The 15,576-nt window shown below is 40.0% G+C and overlaps 1 protein-coding gene across 10 annotated transcripts in view; it reads right to left on the bottom strand.

Moving 5' to 3' along the window:
• Positions 1-15,576, bottom strand: part of TRAPPC9 (trafficking protein particle complex 9) — a 455,047-nt gene that overhangs the window by 412,290 nt on the left and 27,181 nt on the right. For all 10 annotated transcript variants that reach the window (XM_017818312.1, XM_017818321.1, XM_017818311.1 and 7 more), the window contains one exon: positions 14,883-15,026. In XM_017818312.1, coding sequence (XP_017673801.1) covers positions 14,883-15,026 — 144 coding nt within the window. The remainder of the gene's footprint in view (positions 1-14,882; positions 15,027-15,576) is intronic.

The raw sequence follows: 15,576 nt of genomic DNA, 5'->3' as shown, positions 1-15,576 counted from the left end.
CTGTTTCTAGAAAATACTTCAAAGATCAAAATACTCAATGATAAAATAGAAAAGGGAAGGGTGATAGCAAATACTGCTTTCCAAAAAAACTGCTTTGACAGGTGTATTGGGTTATGCAGCAAGATTTTGGTTGCAAGGGATGCTGTAGGTGTGGCCTCTGGGAGAAGAGACAAGGAGTAGCTCCAGGAGAGAGCCAGATCCAGTCAAATCCAAAAAGGAGCTGCTGCTGGCCAAAGCTGGGCCCATCAGTTATGTTGGTGGCATGTCCCTGATAACATATTTAAGAAAGGGTAAAAAATGCTGCATAGCAGCTGTGAAAGGGAGGAGTGAGAAAAATGTGAGAGAAACAAATCTTGTAACCAGGCCAAAAACACAGAAATCTGCCCAAAACACCAACTTGGGTCTTGAAAGCCCCAAACATCCAGCAATGTCTGTGCTGCCCACATCAATCCAGCTTAGTTTGTGAGCTTCTACTGCCAGGAGTAAACACTCTTTCAAAGCAAATAAACATTGACTGTAGTGCCCTTCACTACAGAATTAATGCCACATAACTGACAAACTGCTTTGCTTGTGTCTCTGTTTCACTGAACTGTCTCTTGAGCCACTCTTCACATTTTCATTTCCTACAGGAAATACTCCCAAAAACACATTATTAGACATCCACATGTGCTCAGGCAAGGAATTGTAGTGGTTCAAGACTGAGTATTTTCATAGAAATTTCAGGTTATTTGCCATGTCATGTGAGCAAGGGCACATTGTGCAAACAGAATCCACCGAGACAGAAATCTTCACAGCTACCAAAAATGATGAAGACAACACTACAGCATGTGCTTAATTCTGCTTGAAACTGGATATTCTGTAATTCTGGAGAATTGGCTTTCACTTCCTAGTGTGAAACACTCACAGAAGGCCGGCTGCCACTTGCAAAAAGGATTTGTTTATAGATTTCTGAGGGGCATTTTTTTTCCACGGCAGTAGCTCGGCAAGCTTTCCATGAAGACAAGGCTAAACGAAGCCATTTTTCTCTGCTGACGTGGTATGGAATAGTCTTAAATGAGCTGCTGGCCCTCTATGCCTTTCCCTTAGCACCACATCTCAGCTGAGATGCTGTAGGAATCTACATACTAAGAAGTGTTCTCGATGCAAAAGAGAAAGAACTGCCTGATCCTGCCCAAGAGCTGCCTCTGAAAGCAAATGCTGGAGCCTCCTCCCTTGACTGAGCACCTCGGCTCCCTGACCTCTGTGGCCTAATAGTTGCCAAAAACCTGTTACAGACTGGTGGTCTCAAACAGGTCTGAATTCTCCCAGCTTTTGCCTGCCTGTCACCATATTCTGAAACCATCAGAAATCTCACAGACCTCCTGGGAGGATCCATTCAACTCCTCGGCCTCCTTCCTGACCCAGAGTTTAGAAGATTTCTGTGACTGAAACACCACTGGTACTTATCTTTCTCTTTACAAAGAAGACAGAGAAAACAGCTGCTTTTGGAGGTCTTTACCCACCTGGGGTCTTCATGCTTCTACAGGTCAGCAGGAAAGCAATCACCACTTGATCCTGTGACCTGTGAATTCACCTCAACAGCTTTAAAAGCCTGTCCTGCAGCTGGGAACGCCACTGGATACTCTTGTGCAGGTATCAGAGACTCATTTATTGAGTGAGAAGTGATGGGTTATGTTTTCATCTGCAATAACTGCGTTCATGGGGGTTTTTTCCCCTCCAGTTTCTCTCCAGACTCACTGAAAGATCAGGATCACAGAATGGCTGTAAACCAAACAAAGCTGAACAAAGCCACAGTCAGGAGTGGCACCAGAGCACATACTGCAGTTTGTTCAGCATAACTTCGTAGTTCAGTTCCCTCATTTCACATCAAATTGGTTTTGACTGCTTCTGACAACTGACAATTTTGCAAGTCCACCCATATTCTTAGGATTTCATTGCTTAACTGTTTCCCATCACCACAATGAGCACTGGGTTTGTCTAAAAGCTGATTCAAACCTTCTTCTAATACGGCAACACAAAAATCTGAAAGCTTCAGGTGCACAGTTAGAAACCATTCGTGACTGAAACATCAAAAAGCAAAGACTTTCTGCTCATTTAGCAGTCATGAGGAACAATATTTCACAATAATGGAGCCATTGAAAAATCAGACCAGGAGAGGAGAGGAGATCAGTTATAGACTAACATTTTTAGGCACTTCAGTTTGTGTGATTTAACAGTATCACACAAACAGCATTTCATGTCTTGGCAGACAACAGAGCAAATCAGAAGAACACAATTGCTGTAACTCTCTTATTTCAGCTATTTAATATTTGAAGAAATTTAAAGTATCTGTACATGGGCTCAGTCACTACCCATTGAAAACTAAGGCAAGTAGTAAAAACGCAGCATTTGTTCTCTGGCAAACAATTGGTTGATGTTGTTTTGATCAAGTCACTGTGTCCCTTGCAGAACAACCTACACCCGGGTGGAATGGGAATGAAGAAAGGGACAATTTTATGTCTGAGATGCCAATCACATTGGAAGACAATTTCATTTCCTTATGCGACTTGCTAAAATGTTGAAAAAGGAAGTCAGAAAACAAATGGCTAAAAGCCTTCTGACTTCAGTTTCCCCCGGTGATAAGCCCAGAATGAACATTTTAACAAAAAACCCTGTACCCAGAGTGCTTTGTGCTGGCTGAGCTTTTCCTTCTCTCTTGAAAACAGCAAATAATGGCCAAAAAGGAGAAGTCCAAGGACAGCTCCTGCAGCAGCCAGGTCCAGACCCAACTGCCTCAGGACAGAGATGCAAACATCTTAATAAATTACTAGTAGCACATAAAAAGACAGAAAAGTCGGTCTGACAACAGAAAGAACAAGAGAAACAGTAGTTTCTGCACCCAGAAACATAGCTATGGCCTTCCAGTACCTGAAGGGAGCCTACAAGAGTAGGACTTTTTACAAGAGTGTGGAGTGATAGGACAAGGGGGAATGGCTTCAAACTGAGAGTAGTTTTAGATAGATATTAGGAAGAAATTCTTCCCTGGGAGGGTGGTGAGGCACTGGCACAAGTTGCCCAGAGAAGTTGTAGATATTCCATCTCTGGAAATGTTCAAGGCCAGGTTGGATGGGGCTGTGAACAACCTGGTCTAGTGGAAGGTCTCCCTGCCCATGGCAGGGGGGTTGGAGTGATATGATCTTTAAGGTCCCTTCCAACCCAAACCATTCTGTGATATTTCCTTCACACACATGCAGAAAAACAAAAAATGTTTGGTGAGCCCTGTTACAACTAGAGAACAAAAAAAATTCCATGTCTGCTTCCAGGGGAATCTCCAGCCTCACCGTGCCATCGCGACACAGTGTATTCCTTAAACTAAAGAATTTCAAAAAGACCACAAAATGTGTTAGGACCCCCATAAAAGCTGAATTAGAAACTGAATATTCATAGACAGCAACCACTACAGACTTTTTACCTTGCAGAGAATCACCAGACTGCAGGATGTGCCAGGCAGTGCCTCAGCTCTAGTTCTGGGCCGTGAGCACCCTGTTTGTACCCTCAGTGCATCCCTTCACTACCACAGGCAGGCCAACGCTGGGAGAGGAGCACCTCAGCAACACTTGCCCCATCAACACACTAATGCAGCATTTCAGCTGTGCAATTCTGCCAGTGCAGCATTTCAGCTGTGCAATTCAGCAGAAGAGAGCAGCTCCTCTCCTGGGCAGGCAGCACCACCTGGTTTTCCATCCCATTAACTCCAATAGGTGTTGGGTGATGGCATTTTCTACTGTTTTGGTAAACAGACAGCACCTCTAATATTTTCCTGAAAAATACATGGAGCAAGTAAACAAACTTAAAGATCGGATACTTGAACAAGCTGCTTTGTAAGCAAGGAAAGGAATCCTGGATATTCATCCCAACATTGTCTCCTGCAACAAGTGTGTGTGTTCTCACAGACTCCAAAGCTATTCTTATGGGGAAAACCAGAAAGGCACTGGTAGAATATGAATCCCACCTCTTTAAGAAATCAAGCAAAATAAGTCTCTAAATAAATACAACAGAGACTAACAAAATTCACTGTTTCACATGGAAAAGAGCAGAAATCACAAGAAAATAATTAATTTGTGCTATCCAGAAAGCCAGACCCATTGTCATGAACAGACTATCATGAGCTGGATCAAAGAAAGTGACTCCACCCACACAAAGGATTCAGTTATTAGCTGAATTGCACAACAGCTCCTCTTTGAAAAAATAAGTTAATAGTTTACTACTAACTTTGCAGGAAGAAGATTTATTTTTAACGCAAATAAAAATAACTGTGTTAGAAGCAGAATGTTTTCTGCTTCCACAAAAAGAAGGGGAAGAGACTGACTAAACACACCATGATCTTCTATTACAAGATTTTTAATAATTACATAAAATGTGTACACATGAAGTCCCAGCCAGTTTGTACAAAAATATTTTTAGCTAAAATCTCATGAAAATTTGACACAGCTGAAATCAGAGTTCAGAAACACACCATTAAAATTTCAGTATCTAGTTCTCCACCATCTCGGGGAACTTCAGATGTTTGTATATGTTCAATACTAAAAAAATGTATTTTGTATATATAAAATCAGTATATAAACCACTGAACAACATTAAGCATTTTTTCATGTTAAGAAATACCAGCAGATCTACCTTTACAATGCAAATTAGGCATAGATAACTTCTGTATCAATAAAAAAAGTTAAGGACTGCTGCAAAGCTGCTTGTAAGCAAGGCAGGTTTTGTAAAAATTCCCAGATAGAATGGCATAACTGCTAAGTACATCTGATTTTGTATTTTGGGTGGAAGAAGCAGAGACAGAAGATGGCAAGAACAGCATTTTCCCCACAGTATTGCTCTGCAAAGTCACAGGAATTTGGCCAGAGAGGTTTACCATGATTCAAAGTTTCAATGCCTCCACAAAGAGATTCTGGCTTGAGAAAAGGGCAGTTCAATTGTTTAAAAACCTAGAAAACTGCCTGAAAACTTAAAACAAAAACACGTCCATTCTCTATCGTAACAAACAGTTGAGTTTTCCCATCCTTCTGGAAAAATATCTCTTCAGTATCACTCCTACCTTGCTCATTTTTATTTAGCACATCCAGTCATACTCAACAGACATCACATGGGGAGGTCATCAAACTACCTGGATGATCCTCTTGTAAACATGGATATTTATTTTCCATATAAAGTGCCACTTTCAATAGCAGCCTTGACTCCAGTGCCTTCCTTTGGATTTAGGCTACAGAGATCAGTATTGACTCTGTTAAGTGTTGTAAAAATGTATTTGAATTTTAGTAATACAGCACCTCCTAAAACAGCTTCTTTTGGTACAAAAACATTAGCTCTTAAAAATACAGCTTCATGTCTTCATACTGCCAATTAAAGTACAACTTCCCCAAAGGAACCTTTTGTTTTCTAAAATAAAAACTTTGCCAACGTGTCTTGGATCTTTTCCCTCAATCAACCAAATTAGTATCCTTTGAGACCAGAGGTATCTACGTGACAACAGGAATTTCGACCTAAAGCTCAGAAAACTCCTTTTGCTCAGGAGTGACTTTAAACAAATCAATAGGAAATTTCTGTCATAAAGAAATGCACTATTTTACTGTAATGAGTGATCTGCTGTTTTACCTACAAATCTGGGTATGGTATTGGCTGAAGGCTTTGTCTGCACCTCATCAACACACAAATCTAAGCAAAGGTAAATCACGTGTGAAAGACTTTCAGGTTTGTCTGTAATGCTAAACATTTCACTTACAGTATATTATTTTTTCTTTCATATTACATATGACTTAAAAAATTGCTGGTTTCCCTATTTGGTGCTATGCACATGAATTTAAATTTTTTAACCCCATTGTTAGTTTCCTCCATTTCATTTATTTATTGCACTTCAAAAAAAACCCCACACTCTAAAAGACATGTATTTCATGAAAATAAATTACACCTTCTTAATAAAGCAGCTTGAGCAAGGTTATTAAAGTCAGCTTGTGTCTAGAAAACACAAATTCCAGAGAGAGATTTTTAAAGGGGGGAGCTAAAAAAAACAGGAAATAGTGTTGCAGATAAACAACTTCAGGGAGCAAGAACACACAACTGTGCTGAAGCTTGATAGCACACAACTGAAGAAAACACAGAACTAGATGAAAAGCAGCAAAAGTCATGGTACCACGATGAATAAGAAGAATGAAATTACTTCTAAGGAGCTTCCTCCTACTTAATGTACACTCTCCAAAGTCTGTTATTCCAATGTGTCAGAAAGCATTTACATTCGAGCTTTTTTAATATATTCATTCTTACACCACACACTGCCACTGCTATACATCAAACACACGAGGTGACAGGTCTGTTCAATTACATTTTTATATATATACACACACACATACACATATACACTTTTTTATATATATGTGCACAGATAAGATATGGCACTATGCTGAAGCCATAAAATATTTCAAACTAATGGCTAAGAACCTCCCAAGCTGCTATAAATATTCTCTGGTAATTACATTGAAGATTTCAGTCTCCATCCTGAAATCATTAATTTGAATATTATAAGAACCAACCAGAGTAGCTCCTTTTTGAAAGGTTTATTGGTTGGGCAAAATCAACTTGCAGGTACTTTTTCCACTAAAATCCAATGCAGAGCATTAAAACCAGTTCATTAGTGCCAGTCAAGTAAATCTCTCTTCAACTCAGAAGTTTACATCAAGTTTTAATTTGCATATATTCTCTGCTCAGTCTGATTAAAGCTTCATTCTTCTCAGCCCTCGAAATCACTAACTTTCACCTTTCTAAAAATTAATTTACACAATATGGAGGCATCTAGGTGAAATGCTGCCCTAATTTAAATGCAGTTTAATATGCACTAAGTTAAAGGCACAAAAGAGAAGCTACAGAGCAAAGCAGTTTGTGGGTACATTGCACACACTGTGGGGGATCATCTGTGACAGCACCAGCAGACTTTCTACGAGTAGGTTTCCAATACAGGATCTCTTATTTTCCACTCTCAAAAAACATTATAACAATCAATTCTACTCTAGAAACTCTTCTAAACAACCCTGGTTCAGAAAGGAATTGTGATACTGTCATTTTTGCCAGTTCCCTAAAAGTTTGCAACTGTTTTGCCAAGTGGCTGGTTTGGGCTGAGGTAGAGTTCATTTTCCTCACAGTGGCTGGGATGGGGCTGTGCTGTGGAACTGTGCTGAAAACACTGCTGATAATACAGAGATGGTCTTGGTATTGCTGAGCACATGACTAAGAAACTCCTTCCTCCACACCCTAATCTCATTCACTTATTGCTTCTTTCCACCTCTTCCAATCATTAATTAATCAATGTACCAAAAGGTGTTGTTCAGTTTTGGGGTTTTCTTATAGCTCAGGAACATTGTATTAACTAAATCACACTTACCTAAATGCATTCCTTGGAAATAAGTCATGCTTCAAAGATGTTCCAACTGCTTCCCATTAGATCACAACTATCACAATTATACACCTATTATTATTTACTGGAGTTTCTTATAACGTACCCAGTACAGAGGCCAAATTTACTTAACTCCAGAGGGGTTCAAGGATAGAATTTGGTTTACCTCACTTCAAGAGAAGCACTGATGACCAGGGTCAGATATCTTAGTCAGTACTGAGACAGACACATACACGTAAAGGGATGATGAATCCTCTCAAGAGAATCACTGGGATAGCCAGGATCATCAGGATAACTAGGACACAAACACCTAGCTAGAAGAATTTCTATCCCTCTCTGAACTCTTAAAAATATGCAGGGATGCATTTGCCATCTGTAATTTTAAAATGAGAATGAAAATAATTTAAGGAATCCATTAACTGCAACTTTGTAGTTGCAGTAGTTTGTAGTTCAGGCATTTAAAATTAAAATTCTTTTAGCTCTTTTAACCTTATCTGTTACCTGAAATTTATTACTACTCATTTTACAGTTCAGATCACTTCCCCATCATAAACCATTCCTAATTACACTTTGAAATAATAGAATGGATTTATTCTCTGTAGAGGCAGGACCAGCCTCGGAATCTTCTCTCCTTAAAAAGAAAACCTTGATCCAAATTTTCTGATACAAAGTGTCTCTTCCTATCCCTCAATTATCTTTCAGTCCTGGCAGGCTCCCTGCTTCTATGTGAAGTTATTCCTTTTCAGGAGTTCAGCAAGTTACACCCCAAAATCTTTTCTGGGCTTATGTCTTTAATACTTTAATACTTGTTTCCTCCAACCTAAATATGAAGCACAGGAGAAAAAAAATAGGGGCAGCACTATGGGAACAGGCAGGAGAAATGGCAAACTGAGGGGAAAAATGGTGAGCAACCAGCTCCAACTAAAATGATGAGCTGAATGTCTCAAGAACTTGTGGTACAGCGTCTAAACAGAGGTAAATTAGAAAGTCACAGCAGATAAATAAGAGAACAGGAGATGGCCAGGTGAACAGTCACAAGTTGCTCCAGTAGTCCCTCAGAACAAGAGGTGGTTTTAAATCACTCCATGCTCCAGAGTAGCAGCAGTTATTTATAGGCTCACGGGCTATTCTTATCCCCTTTTCCAATGAAATGCCATTAAGTCAAATCCCTGGGAGGAACTATAACTCACCAACTGCCTGTGCAGCTTCACTTCATTATCCCAGGTTTGCATGGACATTCAAGACCATGTTTTAGGCAAAGGTCCTCAGAAACTGAGTCTGATCCTTAACTGCTTCTTGGCAGGAGGGTTACAAAGGGTTATACTTAACGGCATTTCCACAGTGGCTTTTGGTCTATCTGTCAATTTGCATGAGCACAGTTTAATATTCTTCCTTATTTCAAGTATTTCCTTATTTCTACACAGCAATTTGAAATTTAAATAACACCAAGTGAATGCATATGCAATCTGTTCTATAAATAAAACCATCTAAAATACTGCAGTTTCCCCTCTCAAACTGTGAGATCGAAAGGCATATTTAAGGAGTTGTAAGACTCCATGTCTGACATCACCAAACCAGGTTCACCATCATTTCTGAAGATAAAGAAGGTTTAGGGTTTTTTTCTTGGATCAAGCTCATCACTTCTTTGTAACAGGCACGACCTCATCCTGGCAGTTGACACATCGGCCCTGACCTGAGCACAGCAAACTGGGAAGGAGGATGAAAAGGTTCTGGAAGAGCTCTCAGATCACTGGTGTGAAGTCCCTCAGTCACAAACAAATCCAAGCTGTCAAGGCATCAAGGGGGTCTGCCCAGCCAACACTTGACAAGTCCATCCCAACTCATCTAGAGGATGAGGGGAACTGAAACAGCACTCAGCAGAAATTTTGGCAGAAATTCTCTGTTAGTTACAATGATCTCAGTACAGGCTGAGAACAAGTATCTTCTGGAAGCTGAGCAATTGTCTTCATGAGAAAACAGCCTGGAGCAAAACCTAAAAACCTCTGGGGTTTGCATGGCATGGATCAACATGTTCTAGGATTTTGAAGTGCCAGTAGGAATAGTCAGTACTGCAGTAGGGATAGAATCCTGCCACCATGGAGTGTGGAACCACAGCAATGAAATTTAGAAAACTAAGAATATTTCTTAAAATTCAACTCAAAACCTTTGAAAGGAACACGACCCTTTTTCTTTCATAGAGCTGTGTTTTTATCATCCACTGAGCAAGTGCAGCCATGCCAGGCAGTTGCTGTCTGATATAAACCATAAAAACTCCTGCCCAAGGAATTCTCTCAGCCACTCCAGGGTATTTCCTGTACAAAGTCTTTCACTAAAGATTTCATGTCTTTCAGCAGAATCAGTGACTGTGGCCGGGGTGATGAGTATCCACTCTGGGAAAGACGTGCCTCTGTCACAGGGGTATTTGTAATGAAGCCCAGGATATTATTTTTGGCTTGCTAGGGCTAAAACAAATTTCTTTATGACACCAGTAGAAAGATAAATAAGCTAAAATTGTTCAAAGTGTTATGTTTGGTGAGCTACCAAAAACCAGATCAGAAAAACCGGAACAAGTTTATCTGACCTGCCAACCTGACAGGCGTGTTGTGGTCATGGCTGCGGAATGTGGCCTATTTATTTTTGGTCACTGCTGCTGCTGTAAAGGCTAAAGGCAAAGATCATCACAGGGATTCCGGGTTACATGATATCCACTATTCTGTGTCCTTCTGGTGCTGAAAGGTGAACATGCACATACATGAGAGGCCACACAGTCGTTCTTCACACAGCCAATGTGGTTCCGTTTCTAAAGAGAGTCTTCCTGTTCATCTGGGGAACTTGATTCAGCGGAAAAGACATTTTGAGATACCAAAAACCTTGCTAACAGTGTAATGGTACCTGTGCTGACAACCCAGTTGGGTGGAGAAGCACCTAAAGGGTCCCAAGAGAGCTCAGTCAGTCATGTTGGCTGCTTCCAAAACCAACAACCACGATGGAGAGAAGAAAAAAAACATGGAACATTGCATTTATCTTGCCACCTTTGCCTGTTGACTGTCCAGGGTAAACAGGTAAAACTGGTGTCACAAGGTCAATGTGCACCTTCATTTTAGCTTCCACAATCCCAAAGCCCGGCCAAACTGCTTAGGGAACCAACCTCCCCCCTAAAGTCTGGTTACAGAGGATGCAGCTGGAACTAAAGTAGGGTCCAATTATACAAGAATCAACCACACACAGGAAGGATGGCAAGGCACACTAGGGTATTCCAGGAAGTACAGTTCTCTCCATCACCTACTGTCAACTCAAGAATAAAGACATCCAAGAGCTCTGGTCAACAGGTGAAAAATTATTTCTTCATGTTTAATGAAGACTCATTATAGAGTCAGTAGTTGAATTAATTAAGTACACGACAGACAGAGCAGCAGAGATCTCAGATGTGAAGGCTGTCACCTCACTAGAAGGCTGGAAAGAACTCAAGCACAAGGATCTCGAGATCTTAGCAGAGCTACACTGAGAAGCACTGGAAAGTGCACGCTATTTCACAGATAATAAAACAGCCAAACTTTGAGGATCTTCAATGAACTGAACTAGCCCACAAAAAAAAAAAAAGAATGCAGCATTCCTAGTCTCATCCATGCTATGCCTGGTTGCCTCAGCACACCAAGATCTTTGCCACTAGAAGCAGGAATGACAGCTGGAAAACTGCTGAATGTCTGGAAGAATGTGAGCTGGCAGGGTGAGGGACGTGCTCCCTGTGAGTGGTTTCTGTGTGGACAGTCACATTTCCTTAGCAGCTCTTTCCAAACAGTTCTGTGGTTAGAGAGGCCCAAATAGATGAGTCAACTCAGAATCATTTGCACACAACACAAACCACGGTCCCTTTAAGCAGGATGAAAATTATCAGGAAAGACCCACAGTAAAATATTGGAGTTTTCCCCCAGTATCTGACCTTACCCAACTCAAATTCACTGAGCTGCACACACAGTCTTGTTTCAAAAAGCATTATGCAAAAGACAGATTTAATAGCAAGCAACTTTGCAATTGCACATTTTAATTCTTATTTAAAGAAAGTGATTCTCAAGGGAAATGTTAACATTAAAACATAATGGCTTGAGATCAGAGGTTTAATGTAGAATTTGGTACCTCTTTTTGCTGAGCAGAATATTGCATTTTACATATTTATGTAACTAAATAGCTTTATTTTAAACGAGATTCTTAACTTCCATGTTGTTAAAACAGTGATGACATCTCTCATTTACTTGATGATACTTTTTATTTAGATTTGTCAGGTTGCATGGTTGCAGATTCAAGTAAATTCAAGTAAACACAGGCAAAAGTTGTATTTTAAAATAAGTGTCATTCAATTAAAACATTAAATTTTGTTTTAAACACGAACCAGTTTTGACTATTCATTTATGTCCCGTGAATAGAAGCAAGAGCTTCTAACTAACCGATCTAGATTACATTGTAACAACTAAATCTCATCTGCTGAATTTCTACTTGAAGAATAAATCATTTTTTTTCTGTTTTCTGAAGTCCCAGTAATCCAAATTCAACTGAACTAGAAAATATTCCTCTTCTGTGTCTAGAAGCAGCCAATCTTGAGAGAAAAATGGTTAGAAGATCGAGTTGCACTGCCACTGGAAATGTTTAGCTGGTAACTTCCTCTCAGTTTAAGACTTTTTACTTCTGTTTATTCTATTTTTAAAGATGATCTGCAAACTACCCAAACTTTAAATACAAGCATAGGATTTAGTGTATTATTAATAACAAGCTTTAAAAATATGAAGTTTATTTAAGAAACAACACATTCAAGTAAAAACCTAATTTTCAGAAGAGTGAGTCTTCCTCCACCTAGTAACTGGTAACTTGGCTGCTTTCTATGCAGCCCAGAAAAACAGTAAAATCGTAGCATTCTTGAACTCCAATGCCACTGGATTATTTCTGTTTCTTATTAAACCTTCAATTGGATAAGAAAATCTGGACATTTCAGTCATGTGATTATTAGAGAATACTGATTACAAAACCTTTTTAACAGCTAAGGGAAACAGTTCAGAGTAATAACATGATCCCATGTATCCAGTAGTCTTGCTTCTGTCCTTTACTACTGTCAGAGACTGAAATGGTTAATGATTTATGCATTCTAAGAGACTTTTTGCAGGCTTTTGACCTGCATGATACCTCTGATGAGCAGTCGGGCCCCTCCCTCCCTCCAGTGCTGAAGGTGTGAAGTACTGAGCTGAGCTTGCAGGCTTTTGACTATTGATACATCTGATGAGCAATCAGGTCCCTCCCTCTGCTAATCTTGAAAGGGGAGAACCAGGCGAGACACAAAAGACTCAGCACAGACCTAGAAGATGCCTCAGGTGGACTAAGCCCTAAAAAGGCAAGAAGTTGCCTCAGAGGGGCTAAGCCCTAAAAGGCAAGCAACTCTTCATGCCAGGGAGGTGCAAAAGCATGCCGAGGGTATATAAACTCACTGGTGACTTTGAGAATTTGGGTTCTCCTTCTCCCCCACTGCCTGCGAATCAAGACCATCGCTCTCAAGCATCACTGGAAACCATCGCTCTCAAGCATCGCTGGATCCAGTGAGCGGTGACTGTGTCCATTTCTTTTATATATATACTCTCAGCTTCTCTCTTCCCTTACTCTCATCCTGGTTTTTCTCTCCCCTAAACAGTTTCTCCCCCCCCNGCAAGCAACTCTTCATGCCAGGGAGGTGCAAAAGCATGCTGAGGGTATATAAACTGACTGGTGACTTTGAGAATTTGGGTTCTCCTTCTCCCCCACCGCCTGCGAATCAAGACCATCGCTCTCAAGCATCACTGGAAACCATCGCTCTCAAGCATCGCTGGATCCAGTGGGCGGTGACTGTGTCCATTTCTTTTATGCTCTCAGCTTCTCTCTTCCCTTACTCTCATCCTGGTTTTTCTCTCCCCTAAACAGTTTCTCCCCACCCCGGAAAGTTATCCTAGTGCTGCATTGTTCTATGACAACACCCAAACTGTTAGCATGCTTGTTGATACAAGATTGTTAAAATAAACTTTGTTTTCAGACACTGATTATTTAGTGTCGTTTCACTTTAATCCACCCCAAGGGAATTATTGATAAAAACCTGAGTTACCCCCCTTCCCCTTTTCCTGGGGCGGGTCGTAACAACTATAATCCAAGATTAAATGGGGTTTGTTGGTTTATTTTTTCCCTAACATTCGGATATTTTTTAAAAAAACCCTATAAATTTAAAGTAAGTTTCTATGCTAAATCAAATCCTTGCACAACATCAGGTTGGACTTGATGACCTTGGAGGTCTTTTGCAGCCTTAATGATTCTATGATCACACAATACCAATCTCAGAAGAATTACAAATAAAATGACAAGCCAGAAATATCAGGTCTCATGGAATTGGATGCTTTACTCAGACATACATTGTCTGAAGGCAAGAAACACATGAGCTGCTTCTCTTGAAGATTTCAAACCTTTTTAGGACTAAGAATTAGCAATATCATGCAGAGTGGAAGAGCTTAAAACCTTGTTTCCAGCCAAACTTTCCACACATATCAACTACAAATACTGGAAAATTTAAGGACCTTTTGACAGCAAATAAGATCTACAGACAAAAAGATCATTCATTCTAGTTTTTCAGTTCTTCTCCTTCTTCCACTACCGATTTGAGTCATCAAAAAGAGGGAATTAGGCAGGCAAATACCTAAAGTTTTTTGCTGCAGGAGTCACCAAGGAGAGATATTTAGCCATAACTAAAGGAGAAAAGAAAAGAAAAAAAAAATCCCTACATTTTTTCACTTTCATCCTTTTTATGGTACACAAGGGAATAGCTGGAAAAAATGCATTTCTTACCTGGTTTACTGAGAAGCAAAAATTTTTTTTAAAACCTTTCAGTACTCATTAAGCTCATTAGTCTCATTAAGCTGGCTGATAAACAAGTCAGTCTGAAATATTTTTTCCTAAGAAACATAATACAAACACAACAGTTGTCACTTTGGGCTTTGCCAGGTGATTCTGTAAATGCTGCACGGCCCTTTCCCCACAAAAGGGTCTTCACACGCATCGTTCCCGTCTCTGAACGTCATCCACAGACACATTCATTCCAGTGAAAAATTTATTAAATCCCATTAAAACTTACTGCTGAACTCATAAAAAAATTAAAGAAACTTAGAGAAACTTAAGCTCACTGTCCTGGTTAGAAACTGTTTAACTGAAGTCCATCACATTCAGCTTCTACAGGTTAGAAACACAGAATGATCTGGGCTGGAAGGGACCTTAAAGATCATCTTGTTCCAACTCTCTGTTGATTGATTCCCATCAACAACCCACCTCAGGCACACACAGAATTGCCCGAGTTCCACGCTCTCCGTTACTGCTCAAATTAGATAAATTTCAAAACAGTCACATTACCTGACTGTAGACAGAAGGAAGTGCAAATATCTCCTTCTTTTGAAAGTCATACCTTGGTCAGAAAGGAAATCCAGCATGGTCTGGAGGAGGAAGGACAGATGCCTGACACACAGGGCAGGATTGCCCATCCTTCTGGAAGCGTAGACCAGCTCATGGAGCAAACGCATCTGCACTGCAGCCCACCCTCTGTGAGTGCCTGGCAAGGAAACATGGATTTAATACTTTTTAAAGCCAGAAGTCATCACAAACACATTGATTTCGGTTTTCTTCATATACTAAGCAGTAATTTTATGACACTTAAAACAATTACCCAACAGAATCAGTAACTACAAAATCCAAATCTCATACTAGAAACAAAAATTAGGATCTTTTGAGTTTGCCTGAATAGCTAAACAGGAAATCAATTTTTGCTTTACAGGCTTGTCTATCAACTAATAAATGTACCATTAAAATTCAGAAAATGAAATTAACGTTTCCCATTAAGGAAAAACCAAATGATACATAAAACCTGAGAAGTTCTATATTTTTTTTAAATTCTCTGGGCAAGAAATTCACTTCATACAGACACCTAATTTTTATTGAAATCATAAAATTACAGAATGGTTTGGGTTGGAAGGGACTTTCAAGATCATCTCGTTCCAACAGCCCTGCCATGGGCAGGGACACCTTCCACTAGACCAGGTTGCTCCAAGCCCTGTCCAACCTGGCCTTGAATGATTCCAAGGATGAGGCATCCACAGCTTCTC

Source organism: Lepidothrix coronata, unplaced genomic scaffold (assembly GCF_001604755.1).
Source record: "Lepidothrix coronata isolate B3197 unplaced genomic scaffold, Lepidothrix_coronata-1.0 Scaffold67, whole genome shotgun sequence".
Lineage (NCBI taxonomy): Eukaryota > Metazoa > Chordata > Aves > Passeriformes > Pipridae > Lepidothrix > Lepidothrix coronata.
This window is presented reverse-complemented; position numbering and strand designations above follow the sequence as displayed.